The sequence below is a fragment of the Molossus molossus genome, unplaced genomic scaffold, assembly GCF_014108415.1.
Source record: "Molossus molossus isolate mMolMol1 unplaced genomic scaffold, mMolMol1.p scaffold_m16_p_1, whole genome shotgun sequence".
Taxonomy (NCBI): Eukaryota; Metazoa; Chordata; class Mammalia; order Chiroptera; family Molossidae; genus Molossus; species Molossus molossus.
Genome location: NW_023425344.1, coordinates 199,814,730 through 199,841,033, shown reverse-complemented (window position 1 = coordinate 199,841,033; position 26,304 = coordinate 199,814,730). Strand labels below are relative to the sequence as shown.

Genomic DNA, 26,304 nt, shown 5'->3' with positions numbered 1-26,304 from the left:
CATAAAGAGAAAAGAATAATAGAAGTATAAACCTTTCACCCAAAAGTTATCTATATCTCAAGGAGAAACAGTAAATATACTCAGATCAATAAAGTAAAATCTATCCAGGGCATCCCATGGGAGAAGGGTCTGAACCGAGAACTCGGAGTTCCCAGAATACAAAGATCAGTCACATCCATGATGCTGCAGATGAAGTCCTTCATACCCAGAAAGCGGGAGACACACTCCTCCTGATATTTATTATTCATGTACTGATTTACAGTAAGATTTAAATGTCTTGATAAAGTATAGATAGTTAATCTGAACACTAATAAGAGGGTTTCCTAAATATTAAAAGCATTTTCCCATATTTTGAAACTCACTGAGAGGTCAAGCACCGTGCACTAGGTCACAGAGACGGTCACGGGTAGAGGCAGGGCGCCTGCCCCTTATCTGGTGTTCTGTCTTCTGTGGGCCTCATAAGGCCCAGGAGGGCTGGCTGTACTTTCCCGGAAAACAGGCGGTGGAACGGAAGGCTGCTCAACACAACCCTTTGGAGAGACCGCGGGACTGCTAAGCTAGAACCCAACGCAGAACTCGTCCTTTGTCAGCAAGCCATCTTGGCTGGGTGAGAAAGAAAGAATCTCCCCAATATAAAATTTTGTATTTTACAAAATAATCCAGTTTACTTAAGGACTTGCAAAGCAAGGAACTTAGAGGGTATTTTCGTGTACAGTATTTTCCTCTCCCTAACTCTGCACCCCTCCTTGGCTCTAAGCACGTGAAACATGTGTCCTCCCCCAGACAGGCCATAATTCCACAGAGAACGCTGGACAGAACGCACTCTCGTCACCACCCAATGCAAAGCGGGCTCTCCTGACTCACCACCCCGGGTGTCGCTCCGAGGCTCACGGAAGTGAGGCAAACGAGCACACGCGCGCTCCAAGTGCAGAGCCGGATGCAGCTGCTCGGTACCCACTCGCCTCACTCGCATTTCATTGTAACCCGAGCTCAGCCTTCTCAGACCCATCGATACTATTATCAGGGTCCGTGTTTCTCAACCTTTTAAAAATTATTAGTCCACGAATATGTCTTTTTATAGCTGTTCGCCCATAACCATCACCCATATCAAATTAAAAATTAAGAAATGAGATTTTGTTGAATAAGGTTAAGATTGGGGCGGGAGCACAAACCACTGTATTATCTTAGATTTTTCTCCCCACACCCCACCCTACCCCACACACAATTTTTCACTCGCGTTGAGAATGCATGCCACGGACGGATGGCAGGGAGAACACAGAAGAGAGGCTCATATAAGCCAAGGTCACTGAAGGGCGTTCCCTGAGAGTTCAATGCAGGTGAAGGAAACACATGACTCGATTCACAGGGAGACCCGTATGTGGTACGGTACAAGCAGTGGCTCTCACAATGCGGCTCCTGGACCACATGGGCAGCACCTGGAAACATGTCAGTCCCACCCCAGAGCTACGGAATCAGAAATCCAGGTGTGGGGCCCTGCAATCTATGTCTGACAAGGAAGATTCTGGTGTGTGGTCCATTCTGGGCAGCACCCGAGCACAGGGCTCCACAACACGGTATCGTGGTGCGTGCAGCGATACGGAGCAGCCCCGGCGGACGCACACGGAGCTCGGCTGCACCTCCCCACACCGCGGAGGAACGCTAGGGGCACAGGCAGGCTTACCTTGGAGTTTTCCATCACACTCTCAATGCAGTCAAAGTAAGAGAGGTCACTAACAGGTTCATTAGGGTTGTCCAACATCCCTTTGACAGTCTACGGAGGGAGAACACAGCTAAGAATGCAAGCAAGTGTTATAGAACAAGAAAAACTCAACACCACACACCAACAATCAGCTTCTCTCCGTGTACAGGATTCTGGTCACAATCACTCCTTTACTATTGAAAGGAAGTTAGATCAAAGCATTCATGACATCACATTTCCTGCTAAGAACACAACACTGAATGGGGGCAGATGTCTCGGGTTATTTCTGATGGAGAGGAGGATCTCTTGTTTTCAATTTTGAAGGAGAAGTGAGGTATCTATGGAATAGGGAATTTTTTTTTTCCTTAAAGAAGTCTGAAAGTTAATGTAAGGCAACATATTCATGGTAAATTAGTATAATTTTTTTTTTTGCTGAATAAGTCCAAGGAGTTTAAAATTTTAAGGACACATGAATTAATTTCTTCATGAGTAGTAGAGCCTGTAGTTTTCCATTTGGAAACTTTTAATGGGAGGCATGAAAGAAGGTAACTCCCCCAAACTGCTCATGGGGATGGTTTCCTTCTTTCTGTTTACATTTAGACACTAGAGCAAATGTTCACTCTTGCCCAGGTCCACCAAGGAGCTGCGCCCGGGGCCTGCCTCTTCTGTCTTTGTTCCCCTTGCACTGAAAATGCTCACTCGCTCTCATGTAACGACCTTCGAGGGTGGAAAGTCTGGGGATGTAGCCATTCAACCTCCTCCCTGTTGAGAGATAATGTACGCAAGGACCCAGCAGCCTTTGGGGCACAGCCGACAGAAAGGGTCATTTGAGTTGCAAAAGGTTGGGTGGAAGTAATGGTGGAAATTGCTGAGTTACTCAGATCTGAGGGAGAGGAGGCATAAAGGAGTTCATTTCATTGAAGAACCTCTTCCAAGTCCTTGCATAATCAAAATTGTTTTAGTAACAGCAATTCTGAAATAGTCATAATTTTGGCAACCAAGGATACCATTAAAGAATGGAATATTTACACCTAGGCCAAAAGAGCTCATTTAGATCAACAGCCTACACAGTTAATGTGAACAGACCAGAACAGAACAGGGCAGTAATTCACCCACTGCAGGAAACATTCTCCACTGTTTTCACAACATTTCAGTCCTGTGTGAACAAGCCACTTCCCACTTCTAGCTGCATACAATGTCCTATTGCCATCAATCAAATCCCCCAACCGGCATGGTAGGCATTCCCACCATGCCGGACCCACGTTAATCATCCAGAAAACTCGTGGTGCACTGGGTACAACAAACCCTTATCTATTAAGACACCAATTTGGCTGTTTCAATATAAACTTGTATTGGTTAAGATTGTTCTACATACAAGTAGACACATTGGTTTTATGTTTACCCACATACATCCTATGGGCATAAATGAATTTGAAATTATAAATAAACCATAAATATGAATATGAATGGAAAAGCATCCATACTGTGTTCTGGGCCACTAGGGATCCATGGACACCTTGACCGTATGGTAGTGAGTGACACTTTTGGGTTCCCTCTTATGTGCTCCCTCCATGTCACAGAAGAAAATATATGGGGTAATCACTTTTACTCAGAAAGCACATCTATCCCAGCTTCTCCCAAACGCCTCAGAATAATCTCTCCAAACTTTTCAGGTAGAGATTCTCATCTTCAGTCTACCCCCAGGACCAGAGGCCTCTTCCTGTTTGAAACAAAAAGTCCTTTAACAAAGTAACTCTCATCCTAGTGGACAAAGGGGAAGCAGGGATGACAACCCTGCCAAATCTAATCTTTCTTCATTTCCTTCCCACTTGGATGGAACTTTGGCCCTGACAGCCTCCCAGGAGGATAAAAGACAAGGACAGAAGAGAAGGAACTGACCCCATGGCACAGGACAGACAGACACACTCTTGGATGCTCAGCACCTGCCCAGGACCCACCTCAAGCTCCCGCAAGGCATTGTCGCACTCCTTCTGGCCGGGAGCTTGCTGGGTGCACAGAGTGATGAGTTGATTGATGCTCTCTGTCACAGCTCTGTGCCAGAACAGAAAGAGTGGGGTGTTTTTGTTTTTAAATATCAACAGTAATTTCCCCAACAATGCTTTGCAGTTTCACTAAAGCTCTTGTACAAGGTTTTAAACTACCAAAAATAAACCACTCCCAAGGAAGACAGAATGAGACTCCTTACCTTGTTCTGATTAGTATTCATTTGATTTACTCTTAAAGGGTACTTAAAGTTCTCTTAAGGAAGTATGACTATCTTATAACATATTCATAAGAAAGAATTCACAACAATGTTGCAAATAGCAGAGAGATTATATTAACACTATTTTCAAAATCCTTCATTAGCAGCCCATAAAAAGTAAGATTGTCAGAACAAGGACATTTTGGGTAGCCTTTGTATAGTTTGGAATATCTTGTATGTTTTTAGATACAGTGACATACAATAAACTGTGTCTATAATTTTAAAATCCCTACTGTCCATTAAATTATACACGATTGACTAGTTCTTAGAAGCTATCTCAAAATTATTCTTTAAAATAGCTATTTTCTTTGTTAATACTAATAGGAATTCATTACAGACCCTTGTATGATTGATTTAACATGTGTTCTGTTCTTCTTAGAACTTAAAAGGGAGCCCAGATTTTTCTTTTTTCAAGGATTGGAAGTCAAATTATTCCAGCACCATTTGTTTAAAAGGCTATCCTTTCTCTGTTGAATTGCTTTTGCAATTTTGTTGACAATCAACTGGCTATATTGCATAGGTCTACTTCTGGATTTTATTCTGTCCCATGGATTTAGGTGTCTAACTCTTTGCCAATACCACACCACTTTGATTACTATAGCTTTTATACTAAGTCTTAACATTGAACAGCTTTGCAGACACAGACTTAAATCCATGTCTATCTGACTCGTAAACACACTTCTGATAGGGCCCTGAAATCTATTTACAGTTACTAACCACTACAGCTTGCAGACAACTTAAAATTAAAACAAACTAGGGCACGTATTGCTGTTAATTATAAACAATGCCTAATATAAAAGATACCTCATTTTATTAGTTCAATTGACTTTGCAGCTTCCCACAGAATATACAATTAGATGGAAATGATGTCGGAATGTACAAAGGTAATCAGCTTAATTGTTTGATGAGGAGATACTGCTTTGAATTTTAAAATTTAGCTAGGGTGACGGGAAGAAGAAAATCATTCTTGAAGTCAAGGAAGAATCCCCAAACAGGTTTTGCAACATTGACTCTAGTGATTCATTTATTTGGGGACGAGTGCTTAATAATTAAGGCGTTGTTGGGAAGCTGTGCCCTCCAAGGCACAAAGCTAAACAGGAACCCCAGAGACGGCAGGGCAGTCCCTAGTTCCGACCTGGGAGTGTGCATCCACGAGGTGACCACTGAAAGTGTCCCTCAGAGGCCAACACCGCGTTCTGTGTGGTCGCCTTCAAGATGCACTTGTGAGTGGACAGGCTAGCGATGTCAACACATCCTGCACTGTGATGACATGATCAATGGGAGAATATCACACAAGCTTTTCCTTTCAGTGTTTCCTGTTTATCCATCTTTTTAAAAAAACTAGTTTTTATATGAAAACTTTTCCATTAAAAACTAAGGGTTTACAACTGGTGAATCCAGAGAATATATCATTATTCATCATCCTACTGTTTTTAACTATTTTGTAGATGTAAAAAAATTTTCAAATAAAAATTTGGAGTAAAAACAAACACCAACAGGCTAAGAGTTTATAGTTAGATAATCCACAAAGGTGCCCACACAGCACTGCAGTCTGAACGAGCCACTTGGTAACAGTGATCCAACTAAGGAGCACTATTTAGATATCATTCATCCCCATCACTCATTTCACACTCTGGATTACATAGCCAAATCATAAACTAAGTGGCCCAAAGGCAAATGGTTATATAGATTTGACAATCAAAAATACTATTTTTATGTTTCAAACTGTAACAGTTGGAGGCAACACAAATATACCATGATAAAGGATTGACTAAATAAATGTGTTGTTCAAAACAGAATCCTGGGTATCCATTAAAAGTCATAATATACAGGGTAGGACACAAGTAGGTTTACAATATGAGTATATGAAACACAAAGTTTACTCTTGTATTATTATTTATTACTGTATTATTTTCCATATGAGCAACTGTAAACCTACTTTTGCCCACCCTGTAGAACAGCATATTCCTAATGTTATAAAAGACTATCCATGATACGCAAGTAAAATTTATAATACAGTATAAACAGTATGTGCCCATGACTATAAAGTACATAAAAATGTTAACAGTGATGTAATATTTTTACAAAAAATTTTAGTAAATCTACTAAAAATTAGGAATCAACCAATTTATATTATTAATAAACATTTGACCAAAATTAGCAGCATCTGTTCTATATAAATCCCAATAGGCCTGAACCGTAGTTGTTTTTAAAATAATCAAAGCTTACAACTTTATTTTTAAAAATACAAAAAAGTGCCCTGGCCGGTTTGGCTCCGCGGTTGGAGCATCCGCCTGCGGCCCGGAGAGACCCGGGTTCGGTTCCTGCTAAGGGCATGTACCTCGGTTGCAGTTTGTCCCCGGCCCTGGTTGGTCGTGCGGGTGGTGGCCACTCAATGTGTCCCTTTCACATCGATGTTTCTCTCTCTCTCTCTCTCTCTTCCTCTCTCTCCCTCCCACTCTATCTGTGCAAAAAATGGAAAAATGTCCTCGGGTGAGGATAAAAAATAAAAATAAATAAAAAAAATAAAAATAAAAATACAAAAAAGTAAAATGACCATAATTCCACCATATAGAGACAGTATTTTTTGTATTTTATTCTTTATCTAGGCATATCTAGCCAGTCTCAGTTTTTAAAAATTTGGGGTCTACAACCTACAAATCATTTAGTATTTAGGGATATTGAATCAATTTAACTGAAATTTGAGAGCTCTGGTAGGAAAGTTTAGCTAGATAGGGAAGGAGAAAATCAACCAATTTGTGCTTTTGATTATGTATTAAGCACAAATTATCCAGTAAGAAGCTTGGAGGCAAAAAAGCAACATCAGACATTTCCCTCTTCAAGGGAGGAGGTGCTCAGGGAGGGAATAAACAACAAACCAAGATCAACCTGCAGTATTTCCTGGGTCCTGCTATGCACAAGGCTCAAGGTTTAAAAACAATACAGCTGAAGTCTCTCTAGGACAATCTAGGTGAAGAGGCAAGACAATGACCAGACAAGACACACAGACAGTGATAGAGGTATGACACCAGACAGGCCCCGATGGATCCTGAACCTCTGGTAGGCCAGACACATGCAGGACTCACAGGGAGCATGAAAGAAAATTAAATAAGGCCTGGAGCATGGGCATGGGTTCTGCATGGCAGGAAAGGCTCGTAGTGGACTGGAGCTAGGCCTCAATGTGATCCTGATTTGGATAAATGGAAGAGAGCATCCTAGAGGAGACCAACAGAAAGGCCCAGGTTACATTTTTCTTTCATAGTTTGAAAGTGATGCTTGCTGGGCCATCCTTTCTCACAAGTCTCTGGACACAGGAGGAAGCCTAGTCAGCAGGAACTTTCAACCAGATGATCGACAGGGAAGAGGAGCCCCCTAAGGTGCTAGGGAGTGCCCTCAGGGACCAGAAAGCAGCTGCAAGAAAACCTGGCCTGGGATGGGCACCATGTTGGAGCTGTCCTGAGAAGTGTTTCAGGCACAGGAGTCCTGGCTAGGGTCACTGTGGTGTGAACAGCAGCTCCAGGGAGGTGCTCAGAGGAAGGACAAGTCCTCCTTTTTGAAACTGGAAACTGGTTTTCCATTCCCTTGACTAAGTCCTGGGAGCATCGGCGCAGCCCCTGGTCAGGGAACACACTGATGAACGTTGACAAAGTGTCTCCAGCTCCACTCAACTCGTCAGAAAAGAGCCACAGCCCACCATTACACAGGAAGATGATGAACAAGCCAGACACTCAACAGAGAATGACTTCCTCCCTGCTAGGTGTCAGAGATACCGGGGACCGGGTTCCTTCAAGGTACCTGGGTTCAGAGGCAGAATAAAAAGCAGGGAAAAAGACATTCTATCTACTATGTTTCCAGAAGCACACCCCTTTTCCCAAAGCAGGGAGGATCATGGAGACTACCAGGAACAAGGGGTTCAAGTCTGCTGACACAGGAGCAGGGCAGGGCCAGTTGATCCAGGCCTGGGTCCCCAGAGCGGTGTCTCCTGCTCCCTGTATATGCCACCTGCCCAAACTCCACCAGGGCCACCCTGACTGGTTCGGCGTGTGCCCAGCGCCCAGCGCCCAGCACTGGCCCTATCCCACATCAGGCATGTGGGAAGAATTTGTGTAATGAACAAATAAAATAAGAGAATGAATACATCCCAACCTGGGAGAGCTTCACCTCCCAAGAGGTGGCTGCCTGACTCACTCGACCTGCCAGGAGCTTCGCTGGGAAACCACCCCAGGGAGCAGGGCTTGCCAACATGTGCCAAGAAGCCAGGAGGAACGTGCCAGCATCTTCTTGCAACAGTTCCATCTGAGACAATCATTTCACATAATGATTTTTAAGTGCTTACCTGGCTATAAAACCATCAGGCAGGGAACTCCCTGTCAACTGCTGAAAGCCAGGACAGAGGCAAAGAAAGCTTTTTCACCTAAAAATCTCCCGGTCCTTTCCTCATGTCACCACCAGGGGGCCTTCAGAGCCCCACGGAGCTGTGTAACAGGCAACATTCCTTCCAGGGTCTGTTTCCCTCCTTACCTGGCTTTCAAAAGGCCAGTTCTTAGTCTCCCTTTCTTCCCACAATTTAAGAGAGTGAATAACACATTCTTAGTTGGAAACCGTAATTCTGAAATGATGCAAAAAATTGACAATAATGAAAAACATCTGAGTTCAGATACCTGAAAATGTCAGTTACCTTATCCAAAGGCTATTTTGTAGGAAAAAAGAGCAACCAAGGGAGGGTTTTATATCAGAAACAGCTGCTCAACACAGCACACATCACCCCCAACCCTACCCCACCCCCACGCAGGGAGGGCACCCACGACTAGAATAGTCACAAAGCACAGCACAAATGGAAGTGGGGTGATGTCAGGCGATTTTCCCACTCCCCTAATGGTTCTAGCTACTGTTTGTAGCTAAAGCATATATTTGAGAATAAATGAAAAAACTGAAGGGTTTTCAGAGGAACTGCCCTGATATGTCTAATCTACCCCTCCAAAAATTACCACTACCAGCCATGAGGGGACCGGAGACAGGTTGTCACCATTAGCACCACAGTATCTTACGTACTGAGAACTGAGAAGAGCTTCAGAATGATGTGTGCACACCCTCATTCTGCAGACGGAAATGCTTAGGCGGACTGAGGGACCCAACCAGTGTAACTGAGTTAGTTAAGCATCAAAGTCTGGACTAGAATCCAGGTCTCCTGACTCTGACAACTTAAAAAACAGCCAGTGAGCTCCCAGGAGAAAAAAGCATAGAAAAGTAAATGAGTAAACTAACAAAACCAAGTTTTAAAATGCAGAACGTAAACTATGCTTTAAAAAAATCAGTAATCTGTCCATCTTGAGAAGTTTCTAATTATACTTTATATCCGAATTGTTTTGCATTTAATCTCTTATTGCAGTCAGCTTTCCTGTCCATCTAGGGAGGCCAAGCGAGGTGAAGAAAACATGCCCCCACCACTGCAGAAACAGAACACATCCCACCCATTTGGGTCAGGAAAGGGAATGTGAGGATTTTCCTGGGTTGTCGTTATAGTTTCTCTGCATAGTAGCATTCACTCACTAGTCATTGAGCTCAACAGCCACAGTGGCCTGGGGTAGAAATTGTATTGTATTCCCCACTTCCTCGGGTGGAAATAACAGGAACAAAGAACAGTGACATCATCCAAAACTCAGATTCATGTTTTAATTATTTCTGAGAACAATGTACTCCCACCACCACCCTGATCATTCCGCATGGGATAAACTGAACCTGTGTCCATCCATCTAATTAACGTTGACGCCAGGCAGACAGTCCCGTGCTCAAGAAGTGAGGAACGGCTAGCTGAGTATCATTTTGTTATTTATACTTTCCAGTATTTTCTGATTTGTTTTTCAACAAGCCTATAATACTTTCATAATCTGAAAGATATAACACTATTTTTAAAAAGTCGACTCAAGCTATAGTAGTTATAAATCACGGAGGGTCTGAAGTCTAAGCAAGTCTATCTGAAAAGGCGGGAGGAGAAGACAGATGTCTGTAGTGGGGCAAGCCCATGAAAATGAGCCAGTTTAATAAACTAGCAGAGCCCCCGTCACGCGTGACTCCCCTCTGACAACACAGGAACAGCGCCAATGCTTTGCTCAGCAAAAGCAGCAGGATGTCAGCTGCTCTCAAACACCCACACACTGACCAACCCACGAAAGCCCATTTGTCCCACTTGTACCTTGCAGCTGCAGCGAGGAGATTTTTCGCATTGGGGGCTCCTGGATCCACAGAGAGGGACTTGGCAGCCAACAACAGCTTACTGGATGCCATGGAGATATTCTTGAGGTTCCCGATCACCTGGATCTGGTCTTCTTTGGTCTGGAAGGTCAAAAGGGGCCAGAGTAATTAGGGACTCTCCATGTCTCCTAGGAAGCCGTCAGAGAGCTAGGAGCAGCATTCTGCAAAAGAAGCAAGTTATCTATATAGAATGAATTAAGCCCAATTAGTTTGCAGATGCCTAACTTGTTGGGGCACTGACAGGTGTGTAGCCTTCCCAGGACGGATACCCAGACCAATGCACGAAACAGGACAGAAATGCATCCCCAGTGGGTCAGCGAGAGCTGTGCTCTCTCACAAGTGGAGGCGCTGACGGGGGAGGGAGAAGAGCCAGAGCCCAGCCGGCAGTGCGCAGGCCAGGCCGCAGCCCAGCATCTTGCCCAACAATGCTGGGGTTGTCAGGAGCCGTAGTCTCAGCCTGGCACAGACGCCGGCACTGCCTCGGTATTCAGAGCTGACTGCATCTCGGGAGTTGCCGACTCAGGAGAGGACGCATTTCTCACCCTCTGTAGATAACAGAGCAAGAAATATGCTGGGTTTCTCTTTCGGGGAGTTCATAGGAGCTCAGGAAAAAACAGCTCTGCAAGCTGACACCAGACCGGTCATGCTCCCTTGTTCCTAACAAGGAGTTTATCTGTTCATCTGAAGGAGGTAATTTTCAATCCTTTGATTCAGTATTAGATACAGTCCATTTAGATGGGCCGGTGGAACCTCAAAGGCGTGATTTTTTTTATTATTATTATATTATACCACATTTGAGAACTATCCTAATCTGAACTAAACATTTTCCCTCCTCTTACCACCCTCCCTCCAAAAACTGTTAGTAAAATGATGGAATTTGCTGGAGGACCATGGGAAAAGCTCTCCATCCCCCAAAATCACTTCATGAGAAGCTGATAGCATCTTGGGGAATGCCTTTCCTGTGAGCTCACGGAGCTTCCTAAGCGGCAAAGAGAATGCAACAGGCGTCCTGGCTGGTTTGGCTCAGCGGTTAGAGTGTCAGCCTGCAGACCAGAGAGTCCCGGGTTTGGTTCCCACTAAGGACACCTACCTCGGGTGCAGTTTGTCCCTGGCCCCTGTTGGGGTCGTATGGGTGGCAGCCAGTTGATGTGTCTTTCTCACATCCATGCTTCTCTCTCTCTCTTCCTCCCTCTCTCCCTCTTGTTCTATCTGAAGATAAATGCAAAAATGTCCTCAGGTGAGGATAAAAAAAAAACCAACGAAGAGAATGCTACAGGGTAGCCTGGGGACAGGTTCCCCACTCCGATTTGCCCAACCGGCCTCCAGGGTGGACTGTTGATCAGAGTAGAGGGGCGAGGGTCAGTTCCAGACAGCCACCCCACACCCACCTGAGCCTGGCCCGCCATCTCAATGCCAGCGTCGAGGAATTCATCGAAATCGTCACTGAACTTCCCGGAGGCTGCAGCCAGCTCTCCGCTCTGGCCGCGGGTGGCATGGACCACTTCCCCAGCAGACTGGTTCAGGTCAGCCGCCGCCTGGTTCAGCTCGCTCTGGGCTTCCTGGAACGGCTTCGTGCTTGCGGGCAACTGTGGGAGCAAAAGGCACAGCCCAGAAGTTTACTCCTCCTGAGAGGCACGGAGGGAGGTGCTGTGGAGAGACAGGTTCTCGAGGGAGCCTTTCTAAGTCACCAAGACCAAAGGCTCAGTGTGTCAGAGCTCATGTTAGGTTTGACCTTCAACATATATACATTCATTCACGCCCTTAAATCTATTGAACACCTATTCAGTGCTGGATTCCTGTGTTTGTAAACATGGTAAGGACAGCTGTCCTCAGGGGCCACGGTCTGCAGAGCAGATTGTTACCAGCATAACTAGAACCGTCTACGGAAATTCCAGAGAGGTAGGCTAGCCTCCAGTAGTCACACCATAGTCACTGCTTGTCCATCGGGCATGTGCGGGGCACCAGACAGAAAAGAAGCAAAGATAAACAGGCACGAGCCTCCCTGAAGGGGGCTCACAGAACAGGGAAGGGAAAATCCCTCAGGCTGTGCTCTCCTTGAACGAGTGTTGGACACGTGTCCCTCCAGGGCCTGATCGTCACGTCCGGGATGCCCTGATAAGAAGTCAGATGATCACACATTCCCTCGTTCCTGTGCCGCTGGGATGACCCAAGAGCAAACGAAGGCTCAAAGAAAAAGTGAACTTTAAAAAGCTCCCGCTGGAAACTTGTCTGATCAGAAACCAAAGCAGGAAAAGGCAGATTGGCAGGAAGGGACTGGAAGGAAAGGGTGGTGCTCAGAGATCCCACGGAGGTGAGAAGACTCTGCCCAACCTGAGATGAGTCCACTCCCCAAGCCCCCTTCCCAATCCCGGATCTCCTACCGAGTCCACGAGCAGCTTCTTGCTGGACTCCCCGATGCTCTTCAAGGCAACGTCCACATCCTTCTGGCCGGGGAGGCAGTTCACGCAGTTATTCAGCGAGTGCGAGACGGCCTTGGCCACCTGCATACGTGGAGGGAGAAAAGCGCCATAAGGAAATGGCTTTCTGTGCAAACATTTCTGCACACATGACAGTATGCAGAGCTGAGAAAAGATGGGGAAATATCCGCCAGTATCTACCTGACACTGTTTACCATCAAACCTCCTCTGGGCCTCTCGGTGCTGTTAACATCCTGTCTTGGCAGAGGGGCTGACACACGGAGACAGCACACCCTACCTTTCCCCAAAGCCAGCTGATGCGTGACCCTGTGATTCAAACTCAGAGCTCGCCAACATTGTGTCAGGTTCTAAAACAAAGATATCTGATACCGAGAGAAACAGAAATAGCTCCCTTGCTGGGAATCACCAAGGTGGAGGCAAGCCTTGAGTTCTTTGGATCACAGTCAGCTGGGCCTGCGGCTGATCTCTGCTCAGCGACCCTCTGGGCCACCCCCTCAAGCCTCACTGCCCCAGGGCAGGCAGAACGCTCTGAGCACTTCTGGACCATTCTGGGGGTGCCCGCAGGATGCCTTTAAGCATGTGTGAAGGCTCCCTGTTTGGACTCTTTAGCATCCTCAGTTCAAGGGTAAGGTCTTAAGAAGTGGGTTGTCATTCCCTGTCATTTAAAGCATCTCCGTCCTAGCTCCTGGTCTAGAACTCTGCCCAGATGGTCTCTAGCCAACTTGTTTCATTAGGTAGTTGAAGACCCCTCCCTAAGAGGCAATAGAGTCAGAGGGAAAAACTCTGAGTGGCCACACCAAGTATATCTACCTTATTTCCCAGGCGAGGAAGAGGAATATACTTGAGCATAGCCCCCCCGTCCCCAAAAATAACCAGGTTGTGTCCTGGTTCCTAAAGTTCCAAGGACAGATTTCAACAAACTCCCGCATACTCTCCGTTGACATGTTAGGTGGGCTACTAGGCAAGGCTCACAAAAGTAGGTAGTACATGTGTACGGCCATTGTTCTGGCACTTTGGAAGGTCCCGAAAACACGCACTAAGCACAAGTGTTCACACCAGAGGAAAAGCACCCCGGAGGGAGCCCGCCAGCACGTCCACTTTCATGCCGAGCACGCTGCCGGCGCCGGCCTCACCTGGGCCAGCCTCTGCTGGCTCTCGGCGTCTCCAGGGGCGACCAGGGCCTGCTTGGCCTCCTGGATGAGCACGGCGGAGCCCTCCATCACGTCGCGCGCAGAATCCAACATGGCGTGCGCAGCGGCGGGGTCGCTGGCCGAGGCGGCCACTCCTCGGGCGGCCTGGGCCAGTGTCTTCAGAGCCTGGGCCGTCTCTCTAGCAGCCACCCCTGTGGATAAAAGCCACCAGACTATGAGAAGCCATCTAGCGTCATACTTGGGAGTAAACCTGTAGATCAGAGCCCCCCAGAAAGAAGAGAATCCGCTGACAGTGTCTGGTGCAGCTGAGCTCCAAATGACTTACTACCGAATTTGAGTTGCTGTGCTTTTCGAAGAAGTTGCCCACCCCGCTGGCTCTGGGCCCGTCCAGGAGGGTGTTCTAACAAATACCATGCTGAAGACGACCTCCCTCTGGTGCCTCGCTCCCACTGCCCCACTCTCCCTAAGCCTGAAACACCATGTGCGTGGCTTCATACACAGATCAGTCCTTCCAACTCACTTTCCTTCCAACTGTTCGCATTGGGTGCAAACTTCTACAGGATAAGTGAACGAGTCCCTGTGGGCAGCTCAGGGGACTTCCACGTGCGTGCACACCCACAGGTGTCTGTCGCCCAGATGGAGACACAGAACAGTCATCACGGTGCCCTTTCCCTGCCTGTGTCCTCTCACACGGGACGTCACCACTGTTCTAGCTTCTACCACCTTCGGCTAGTGTTACCTGATCTTAACCTCCATGTGGATGGATTGACAGCGTATGTATTCCTGTGAGCAAAATGCTGTGAGATTCACCCATGCTGTTACCCATAGCAGTTCATTCCTTTTTCTTGATGTGTAGTATTCCATTCTATGAATACACCAACATGTGTTTATCCACTCTTCTGTTGATGGACCTTAGAATTGTTTCCTTGGGCTATTACAAACAAAGCTACCAAGAAAGGTCTTGTACATGCAGTTAGAGGGACAGATGGAATCATTTAGAGAATATGAACGTAGGCGTACACTTGCTGGGTCACAGAGCAAGTGTATTGTTAGCATTAGAGGTACCACAAAGCCTTTTCAGAATGGCGTTACCGCGACGCACGCCCCAGCAACACCGAGAGGTGCAGGTGCTCAGCATCCCAGCCGAAACCTGCTGGCGTCAGGTGTTTTATTTTAGCCTTTCTGGTGGGTGTGCGGGCACATCCCGCCGAGGTTTACCTTTCATATCCCCGGTAAGGCTGGTGAGCACTTTTCCACGGAATGGCCATTGGAATACCCTCTTCTGTGAAGTGCCTGTTCATCTTCAAATTCACTTGCAAAGATGATGAGATTTGGAGATAAACTACGAGTAAAACTGGTACCGGCACAGCCAAGCAGAGGATGCAGACTGGAAACGCCTGAGTGTGCAACTAAGGATCCCGAGACCCGCAGAGCAGCCCGAGCAGCCAACCTCAGAGCCCACTGCACTGAGCCGCTTTCACGGACGAGGCCCAGCGAGTGTCCACGGACACACTTTTAAGGCAGCACCAGGGCCAGACCTGAGGCTTTTGAACTTCTGGGTCAGACTCTCTGAACCGTGCTCTTTGGGACTGCGTACTATGAGGGATCTTGTTGAAACATAACACATCTGCATGAAAAACACACAGATCAGTTTCTCTCTGAGGGGACTATTTGCTAAAGACTTCGTTCAGCTGGGTGGTCTCTGGGGGCCACGCAGTGTGGCCTCGACCAGCCATTGCTTCAGCTGAGTCGACAGAGGCGGCAGGTGGTCCTCTTCTTACTGAGGTCGAGGCAACATGATACAATAAAGAGGCCAGAGGGCCCCAGGATCCATAAAACAAGACAACTCTGCAGCGTTGCAGACCTGTTAATCCATAAATATTTAGTACGCCACACAGCTGGGACATAACTCTACAACCTAATCAGGGAAAATTACAAACCCGCCAGTCTACCACTCCGCACGCGGCACTGCGAGCACAGCATGCGGAACCAGAGATTTCAAGCCAAGTGCTTTTGGTGGCAGAGGAGAAGTCCAGGAGAGCACACACAAAGACAGCAAAGCTAAGGCGAAGGAGAGGAACAAGCTGAATAAAAAACAGTCATTCTATTTTACGTTTAAGTTTCTGGCACAGGGCTGAAGGATGTCCTCGCGCAGAAGAGCGGCAGATGTGGTTTGGGTAAGACCTCATCCAGCTCTGGCTCTGCTGCTCATCAGCTGGGTGGCCTAGACTATTGCCTTTCTCTCTCTGGGCCTCAGTTTCCCACAAGTTTTAGGGGAGGCTGAGATCACAGCTCTAACCACTGAAAATAGTAGCCTGTGATTTTTAGATTTCTCCTCTTGCGTTTCTATTTATCATATGAACTCTTGAATTCATTTGTATTTGAGTTGTGCATGACTTTGGAAGATTAAACATTTATCATATGCAGTAAGAAAAGTCATGTTTATGCAAAAGTCATTTACTGAAACAGACAATTTTTTTTAAAAGGCAGAAACCAGAACTGAGTTCCAAAAGCTGACGTTTCTCCCTCCACGTGTTTTCTGCCAAGGACTAACTGTGAAATCTCAGGGCACATCAAGGGTCCTCTTTGGAGGGATCAGGTCTCCCAGAAAGAGGAAGCCACACCGTCAAGAGGAGGGAACAAGGCCATCAGAGGCCGGGGAGCCCAGTGAACATCCAAAGCTGTGTATGGTGGAACTCACAGCAGCACTCTCAATGGTAACGAAGAAAATCATCAGAGTCAGGTCCCCAAGAAAACACCACCCTCCAAACGAAACTGTTCCCAGAGTCAGGTGTGCATTACAACATCAGAGCTGCCAGTGGGAACTACCAAAGCAGACCACTGTTTTGAAACCACAATCCTCCTGCCCAGCTGGTGTGGCTCAGTGGATTGAGCTCTGTTCTATGGACCAAGAGGTCCTGGTTTGATTCCTGCTCAGGGCACATGCCTGAGTTGCAGGCTCGATCCCCAGTAGGGAGCATGCAGGAGGCAGCTGATAGATGTTTCTCCCATCGATGTTTCTAACGCTCTCCCTTCTTCTAAGGAAATCAATAAAAACATAAACAACAACAACAAAAACCCCACCATCCTTTCAAGACATAAATCACTTTCCCCGTATTCTTGCCTCCTGCATCTTAAATTATATTCAGTAACGGAGTCTTAAGCTACACCAGTGATATGAAATGCAGTAGAATTCTTCAGTTATTCTTGATCAGAATTCATGTAGATTGTGAATAGACAGCATTAGACCATGTGAATTCACAAGGTTAAAACCAAGTATGGCAGATTTTTAGTCTGTCCCAAAGGATGTGAAAAGGCTTTTCTGTCTATGTAATTGTATTCGGCTAGGCAGAAATGTATTGTGAATACTACGCTGGCCAAACAAACGTACAACTGTGTTAGAATCTGGCCCCGTGGCAGCTAGTGTAACTTGTGAATACGCCACGTGCCTTAATCGTGGACAAGGGAACTGAGACCCAGGGAGAAGCTGTCCTCACTTGCACTCTCTCTCTGCTTCCCATCCACTCTTCGACTTTCCTGAAACTGCCTTCAACAGGGGGAACAGTGCCTTTATTTGTCCTAAAGTCAATGGATGCTCCTTAAATCCCTCTTAGGTGACTCTGTGGGCAGCAAGTACCTCTAGCTCTAGAGCAGTCTTCTCTCCCGGCATGTTCTCATTTCTTATGAAGACTTCGAATGCTCTCAGCCTTCTTAAATATGTCCGTGTTCCTCAGTGACCTCTGATAAACGTCTCCTCACTCTACCACCCCCCCAGGCAAACCTATCTATCTCCATGGTTTCAATCACTACCATTTTATCAAACACTTAGAAATCTTTACCCCTCGCCCAGACTTCTCTACGGAGTTCCGGAGGCAAATATCTAGCTGCCTAATGGGCGCTTCTACTCGGATACGCTGCAGGCACTTCAAATCGAAAGCACTTAAAGCTTATCCTGGTTTCCAATGCCCACCAGTGGTCCTGAATTTCCATCCCTGGGGTTCAGACATCTCTTCATTCAACCATCAGGAAACACAGGATGGCGTGGCCCATGCTACTTCCCTTACTCCCGCCCTGCCCTTCCCCATCGTCGCCGACTCTCGGGTCTCTCTCTGACCAGTCTCTTTGTCTCCACTACCATCTCTTACACGGATGAGCTCAGCAGCCTTCTCACTGGTCTCCCTGCCTTCAGCTCGGTTCCCTCCAATCTATCCGCACAGGAGAGGAAGGGCAACTGATACAAAAGGCCATACAAACTCTATCCATAGGGAAAAACTCTTCAACATTTTCACATGTACTTAGGTTATATCTCAAATTATTTAAATTGGCTTAGGAGGCCTGTTAGGATCTGACCCCAGCCTACCTTTCTGGCCTCATCTTCTTACTCCTTACCTCCTTGCCTTTTGCTTGAACCTCACTCCGTTCATTAGGTCAGCCCACCTTTCTCTCCCCTTTGGGACTTCACTATGCTGTCTTCACTCCCACCTCTGCCTAGTCCACCTCTGCCAACACGAATGGCACTCCTTTTGGGTAGGGTTTCAGACACCAGCCAGACAGTCTGTCATCCTGGGTGTTATCAGTATCGGATGATGTAACGTGTAAAGCGGTCCTCGCTCCATTAAAGATGCATTTCATCATTACATAAAATCTGGCTAGATTTCAGGAATGTTTAGAAATTCTTGAAACTTAAACCTCTCATAAGCCCTCTGCTTTGAAGAATTTATATATACTTTCCTTCTCCTTGAATGCTAAATGAGTCCTAAACAATTTTTAAAACCTTGATCAAGTGTCACTTCCACTCTGAAAATTTTCCTTACCCTTCCACTGACAGAACTGTACATTCTCATTATTGCAGGTACTATATCATCCTATACCATACCTCTTGTTGCGCTCCTATTTTCAGACAAGATCAGGCATGTGCAGGGTGGTATGGCCGTATACTGTGCTCTTATTTTCAAAGAAATGAATACACAGTTTTTCTTTTTTTAATTAAAAAAGATTTTGCTTATAGTAATGGCAGAGTAACTTATTGCAGATGAACCCTCCCTCAGAGAAACCACTAGAAACGCTGGAAAAAAATATACAAAAACATCTGTTCAAAGGCATTGTAGAGATACCAAGGCATCAAACTTTACCTTGATGGGTAAAAAAAAGCACAGGGAAGTAAATACAATGCTGTATTTACCCTCAAGGCACATTTTAATTTGTAAACTGTTGTCTAGAAGCTGAGAAGCTGAGCAGAACTTCCTGAAACCTCAGTGGTCTGGGAAGATAAAAGCATAGTTCTGAGCCCAAAAAAACAGAATGGCCCTAGCAAACATCACAGATGTTAGGATGGGAGGCACAAAAGACTACACCCCAGAAAGTAAACTGGAAATAGATGACACAATTTTCAATCAGTTCAGTCCCGGCTCTTATTATGGTGATTTACCCCCTATCTTAACCACCTGCTGGAAGCAAAGAATAATCCTTTGTAGGGAAGGAAACACAAGCTGGAGCCTTGAATTATCTCTACAATGTAAATACCAATGATTAGCACTAAATATATATATATATATGAAACAGCAGGAGTAAGACCAATAGTTGAAAACAAAGAGGAGGAGGGAGAAAATAAAACAGACAATACAAACAGGCCCATAAATGATTCTGATATTATAGTTATTAGACCTGTACATTTAATAAATGTGATAAATATGTTGAAGAAATTAGATGATAAGAAAGAGAATTCCGGCAGAGAAATGGAAATGATAAGAAAACAATTAGCCCAGCTAGTGTGGCTCAGAGGGTAGAGCATTGTCCCATGGACTGAGAGATCCTGGTTTGATTCCCAGTCAGGACACATGCCTGGGTGGTGGGCTCAATCCCCAGTAGGGGGCGTGCAGCAGGCAGCTGATAGATGTTTCTCTCTCACATCAGTGTTTCTAGCTCTCTCCCCCTTCCCCTTTCTCTCTAAAAAAATCAAATCAAATCAATAAAAATATACTAAAAGAGCAATTAAATGGCTATTATTATACTGAAAAATATGACATTTAAAAATTAAAAACTCCATAGACGAAAATCAAAGCAGAATAGACACAACTACAGAGAAGAATCATGAGCTGCAGATAAATAAAAAGAAAAAATTGAGACTGAAGCATAAAGAAAAAGAAGTATGGCCTGGCCAGGTGGCTCAGTTGGTTGGAGCATTATCCTGTACACAAAAAATTTGCAGGTTCAATTCCTGGACATGGTACATGCACAGGTTGCGGATTTGATCCCCAGTTGGCGCATGTATGGGAGGCAACTGATGGATGTTTCTCTCTCACATAAATGTTCTTCTCTCTCTTTCTCTAAAGTCAATAAGCCCTGGCCAGTTTTTCTCAGTGGTTAGAGCACTGGCCCATGGACCAGAGAGAGACCCAGGTTTGGTTCCCACTAAGGGCACGTACCTCAGTTGCAATTTGTCCCCAACCCCAGTTGGTGTTGTGTGGGTGGCACAATGTTTCTCTCCTCTCTATCTCTTCTTTCCTTTCACCCTCCCACTCTATCTAATGATAAATGCAAAAATGTCCTTGGGTGAGGATAAAAAAGTAAAAATAAAGTCAATAAAAACATTTCCTGGGGGCGAGGATTAAAAAAAGAAGAAGAAGAAGAAGAAAAATTGTGGCAAACATAGAAAAGAGCATAAGAGACACAAACAGTAAAAATGTCTACATATGTGGTGACTGAAGACTACAAAGAGGAAGGAAAAAATGTGGCAGAAAGCAATGTTTGAAGATACAATAGTTGAAGTTTAAAAAAAACTTTGGTAAGACAACCAATCATATTTTAAAGGAGTAGTACAACTCAAAGCAGGATAAATTTGCAAGAAAACTCTAGGCACATTGCTTGAAAATCAAAGGTTGATTTTCAAGTAGAGTGGAAAAATAAAATCACATTAGCTTTGGAAGAGCAAACTGACAGCTGACTTCACAACAGAAATAAAGGAAGCCAGAAGACAATGGAATAACATCTTCAAAGCCTGGAAGAAAATAACTGCCAACCTAAAATTTTATAATAAGTGAAATTATCCACCAAAAATAAAGGGTAAACAGAAGCATTTTTAGAAAAACCAAAACTGAAAGAATTGGTCACAGTAGACTCACGCTAAAGGAAACAATGAAGGGAGGTCTTCAGAAAGAACGGGAACAATCCCAGGTAAAAGCACACGGAAACGCAGGAAGGCATGAGGAGCAACGGAGGGTAAACACGGGAGCGAGTCAATCAATACCTCCTGTATGAAGCAACACTGAGACTGTGTTCAGGAGACTGAAATATATGTGGAATTAAAACACATGGCAATGATGAGTTGGAAAAAATGTAAATTTAGTTTAAGTATCCCAAGATTCTTGCACTGTCAAGAAAGAGGTAAACATAGTAACTTATATTACACTTTAAAAAATTGTAAAAGAATAGAAAATGAATGTATAACTAAAAAGCTAATCAAAGGGAGAGAAATAGAATTTAACAAATACACATAAATTTGAAAGAAGGCAAGAAAGAAGAGAAAAAGGGAACCTAAAACAGGAAGGACATTAAAAAAAAGAAATATTAAGGCGATGGAATTGAACTCCATTATTATTAGTAATTACATTATGCAAAAAGACCAAATATTCCATTTGAGAGAAAAGACTGTCACACGAATAACTCCTCCCTCCACAAAAGCACGACTACCTGACACTCACAGGATACACATTAAACACAGGCATACAGAAGAGGTGAAAGTCAAGTAATGGGAAAAGATGTACCATGCACACTATCATGAAAACAAAAGCTTCTGTGCAGAAAGCAATATAACGGTATTGACAGAAAAGAAAAATCTAAATAAATGGAGGGACATAACCTATTCAAAAATTAAAAGACTGATAAAGAGTCAATAATGTAAAGATGTCAATTATCCCAAAATTGATTCATGTAACTTCAAGTAAAAAAAACAACAGGGTATATTTGGGGGGTGGTACGTAGAAAATGACAGGCTGATTCTAGAATTTATGTGGAACCACGAAGGGCCAAGAGTAGTCAAGACTAACTTGAGGAAGAACAATAGTGTTTGAGGACTTACATTATTAGATGTTAACACTTAGTATATATAAAACTGCAGCAGTTAGGAAAGTGTGGTACTAAGAACAGACAACAAAAGCACTGGAAAAGAATCAAAAGATCAGAAACCGACTCACACATATGTGCTTATTTAATTTATGATAAAGTGGCACTAAGAACTACTGGGAAAAAAATGTTTATTTCAAAAAGTGGTGCCAGGTTGCATGCATAACCACGTGGAAAAAAACGTAAGTAGGATCCTTTTTGCACATACACAAAACTCAGTTCCAGATTGACTACAGTTCTAAATGTGGAAAATAAAACAAAACTTCTAGAATGCAGCAGAGGAGAATCTCTTCATGATCTAAGAGAAGCAAAATTTTAAAATAGGACACAAAAAATACTAGCCAAAGAGGAAAAGAAATGTAAATTGGACTATATTAAAATTTATATTTTGTTCATCAACAGACACCTTTAAGAGAGCAAAAAGGTAAGCCACAAGATACAATATATATAAACCACAAGAAGTTCATACCAATAAATAGGAAATGCACAGAAAACTCATATTTTAAAAAATGGGCAAAAGACATGAACAGCACTTCACAAAAGAAGACATGAACAGCACTTCACAAAAGATCTCCAAATGGCTAATGGACGTATGAAAAGGTCCTCAATGGTGCTCTTCATCACGGAAGTGCAAATTCAAACCACAACGCAATACTACTCCACACACGACAGAATGGCTAGTGCTGACAATACAAAGTGGTGACAAGGGAACAGAACAACTGGACCTTTGATTACTGCTGGAAGGAGTTTAGCTGAATAGCTGCACAGCCCATGACCCAGCAACTCCACTGAGATGCTGAAAATGTTCCACTACTTGATCTTGGTGGTGGTTTTGGGGTGCATTTGTGATAACTCATGAACGTATACATTTAGGACATATGCTCTCTTCTGGATGTATACTTAACTTCAATAGTAATGCATATTTCAAACAAACAAACGCAGTCGAGCAGTACCACTGCACAGCCAAAGCAACAATCCATACCCACTCTTCCCCACCTGACTCCTGCTCCTAGAGCCACTCAGTTCTTTATGCTACTGATTAATGTCACATTTCCAAGCAATGGGTTTATACTGAAACTTCTCAATGCTTCCATTTCAGATAGCTCTAGATGTCCTTCTGGGTCTACTTCCGACTGTGGTAACATTTCCTTTCTTACATAACCTGCCGTTTTTTCCTAGAGTTGAAAATTACACAATCTGTTCCTTTTTTTTTATTTTTTTATCCTCACCCGAGGACATTTTTTGATATTTTGTTCAGATAGAGTGAGAGGGGGAGAGAGAGAGAAACATCGACGTGAAAGCGACACATCGAGTGGTTGCCACCCACACGACCCAACCAGGGCTGAGGACAAACTGCAACCAAGGTACATGCCCTTAGTGGGAACCGAACCCGGGTCTCTCCGGACCGCAGGCCGATGCTCTAACCACTGAGCCAAACCAGCCAGGGCCACAATCTGTTCCTTATAGTGTATACTTGTTCAGGGTTACCTGGTGTCACCAGAATGCAATCCATCCCTCTCCCTGCAGAGCTTTAGGTTTTTATTTGGCTCTTTCAGTTAAAATTCATGTGTCTCCTTTCATCTTTGAAAATTTCATTGATATCTTATTTGTTGTCATCTTTCTTACCCTCTATGACCTTTTTGCCCCCCCCTTACTTTGGTGACATTTCAAGAGTCATACCCAGATAGTCCTAGAAGTTTACAATTACTGTTTGCTTATAGTCTAATAGGGGTGTGACCCACTAATAGTTTTGGGGAGTCATATTTTATTAGGTCTTTGTATGCAGAGCATCAAGCCCAGTAACAAGCATGTGGAAAGTGCTTGAAATTGTGTTGAACTGCTAAAACAAAACAAACAGTCAGATTCATTGTCAAGCCAGTGAGCACCCACCCCGTGGTTGGCACCTGGCACACGCGTCACGGAGGGCGGAGTCTCACCTGTGTAGTGCTCGTTGCCTTGAGCAGCACAGGTCAGGAGCTGCGCCATGGAGGAGCCCACTGCCTTAGAGGTACTTCCCAGGTCTTGGGCACATTTTTCCAGCTATAAGAATATTCAACGGAGAAGAGAATTTAGAAGAAACATCCCCTGAGATCTTAGCATAAAAACAATGCAGATCAAACCTTGGGCCTTAAGTTTTTTTCCCAACTAAACACCAGAGACGCTAAGAAGTGGGGTGATAGAAGGGAAAGAGCCCTTGGTTCCATTCCCCCAAATGCTAGCTATGAGGGACTGAGGAAGTTACTAACCCTCTCCGAGCCTCGGCTTTTTGAGATTATAATATCTAGCTCAGAAGGTTTTCAAAGAATTAATGTATATACTCAACAAATGGTAGCTATTAGTATTATGCCTTTAGAGCTAATTTACAAAGTCTGCAACAAATCCTTAGTGAGGATTAATTATCCCTTGGCAGGAAGTGGGCAGACATCCAGCGGTACCACCTTCCTGGCCTTAGGGACCATTAACATTGTTCAATTTGATCATTATACTTTGAGGAGCTCTAACCAGAAGGAAATGCAATAGAAATAGAGGGTTGGAGTGGTAAATGAGATTATGAAAATGGGCAAAGTGCTTGCTTCCCATGAACAGCACGTCATCTTGCTTTGTAAACTGAATAAATAATTCATAAAACAAAGTCAGTAAAGGCCTAGGGTATGGATAATTACTTGATTACTAGACAAGGACCACATTTTGGAAGAGAACTTGCAGGCGTACCGCGAGAGCGCTGCAGAAAGGCATCAGAGTTCTGTGCGGTTTTTTTGTTTTGTTTTGTTTTTTATCCTCACCCGAGGACACTTTTTCATTTTTTGTTCAGATAGAGTAGGAGGAAGAGAGAGAGAGAGAGAAACATCGATGTGAAAGGGACACACTGAGTGGCTGCCACCCACACGACCAATCAGGGCCAGAGACAAACTGCAACTGAGGTACATGCCCTTAGTGGGAACCCAACTCAGGTCTCTCTGGACCGCAGGCCAACGCTCTAACTGCTGAGCCAAACCGGCCAGGGTGATCTGTGCATTTTTAATGCCACGTTATGTTTCGCCTTCAGATAAAAAATAGAGCCTGGTCCCTCACAGTCAACGTCATGTTATAACCCAGAACACGCATTCTCTAAGGGCAAACGATTTCTTTAAAACTTACATGGTGTTTCTTGCATTCTAACTGACCAGTTGTTTCATGTAAAGGCAGAATTCATGTCACACAAGCCTGTTCTGCTCTTTCTGGAGAACAGAAATCTGCCAAGGGATAGACCTGAGCCACACTGCGGAACTGCTGGCTCCGGAGCCGAGCCAGAATTTATCATTAGCTGGGTGACTTTAGTTAAATGACTTAACCTCTCTGAGCCAGAGAGGTTACAATTAAGGTTACAATCAAGGTTAGCCTGATTTAACAAATATTTTCTGAGTGCTTCTTACGTACCAGACATTGTTCTGTGGTAAATTAGGTGTTCCTGAAGTTCCATATATTCTAAAAGTCTGTAGTTCACCCAAAGAGCAGTAGTTTTAAAAGATCACTCTAAATACGAATGATCAAAAGCTTGTGTTTGGAGTCCTGTGGGTTTGGATTTAAATCTTCATTCTGCCACTAACTGGCAGGTAAACACTGGACAAAACAGTGAAAACATCTACACCTGTTTTCTCAGCTGTTAAAATGGGGTTAATAAAACTTGCTCATTAAGGTTACTGTCAGGACACATTTTATGTCTCTGTATATACAGTGCTTAATGAAGGGTGGCATTTTATTATCGATGTTCAGTAGGGTATAAAGGAGATACATATAAATGAGGAGGCCTGGTGAAACCTTAGACAAGAAAACCATGACATGAGCATCAGGAGGTATCATAACATGAAAACCATGCAAAGTAAATGTTTTCTTTAAAAAAAAAAAAAAAAGTTTTCTTTATTGATTTTGGAGAGCGAGGAAGAGAGAGGGAGAGAGAGAGATAGAAACATCAATGAGAGAGAGCACTGACTGGCCGCCTCCTGCGTGCCCCCCACTGGGGATTTGGCCCACAACCTGGGCATGTGCCCTGACCAGGAATCGAACCGGCGACCTCTTGGTGCATGGGCCAACGCTCCCCCACTGAGCCACACCGGCAGGGCAGTAAATGTTTTCTTTGAAAAGAACATGACTGTTGGAAATACCTCCTGTACTCATCTTTACAACCTCATTGCCATCTATTTCCTGGAAAAAAATACCTGGGAAGAGAGACAGAACTTGTCCATAGCTAGTTGATGATACAAGCTGCATCTATTTTTTGAAATTATATTTTAATTGTTGACATTATTATAGGTGTCCCAACTCCTGTTCCAAACCTAGCTTGTCCTCTGGCCGCCTTCTCAGAAGAAGGCCGCGGGGCTGGAACTCTGGCCTCGCCGGCAC

The 26,304-nt window shown here is 44.5% G+C and overlaps 1 protein-coding gene across 1 annotated transcript in view; it reads right to left on the bottom strand.

Moving 5' to 3' along the window:
- The window catches only part of TLN2 (talin 2), a 242,140-nt gene that overhangs the window by 91,254 nt on the left and 124,582 nt on the right, over positions 1–26,304 (bottom strand). The window contains exons 26-32 of the mRNA XM_036268699.1: positions 23,862–23,964; positions 13,786–13,994; positions 12,596–12,715; positions 11,603–11,800; positions 10,156–10,295; positions 3,658–3,751; positions 1,682–1,771 (exon numbers count right to left, since the gene is read on the bottom strand). Coding sequence (XP_036124592.1) covers positions 1,682–1,771; positions 3,658–3,751; positions 10,156–10,295; positions 11,603–11,800; positions 12,596–12,715; positions 13,786–13,994; positions 23,862–23,964 — 954 coding nt within the window. The remainder of the gene's footprint in view (positions 1–1,681; positions 1,772–3,657; positions 3,752–10,155; positions 10,296–11,602; positions 11,801–12,595; positions 12,716–13,785; positions 13,995–23,861; positions 23,965–26,304) is intronic.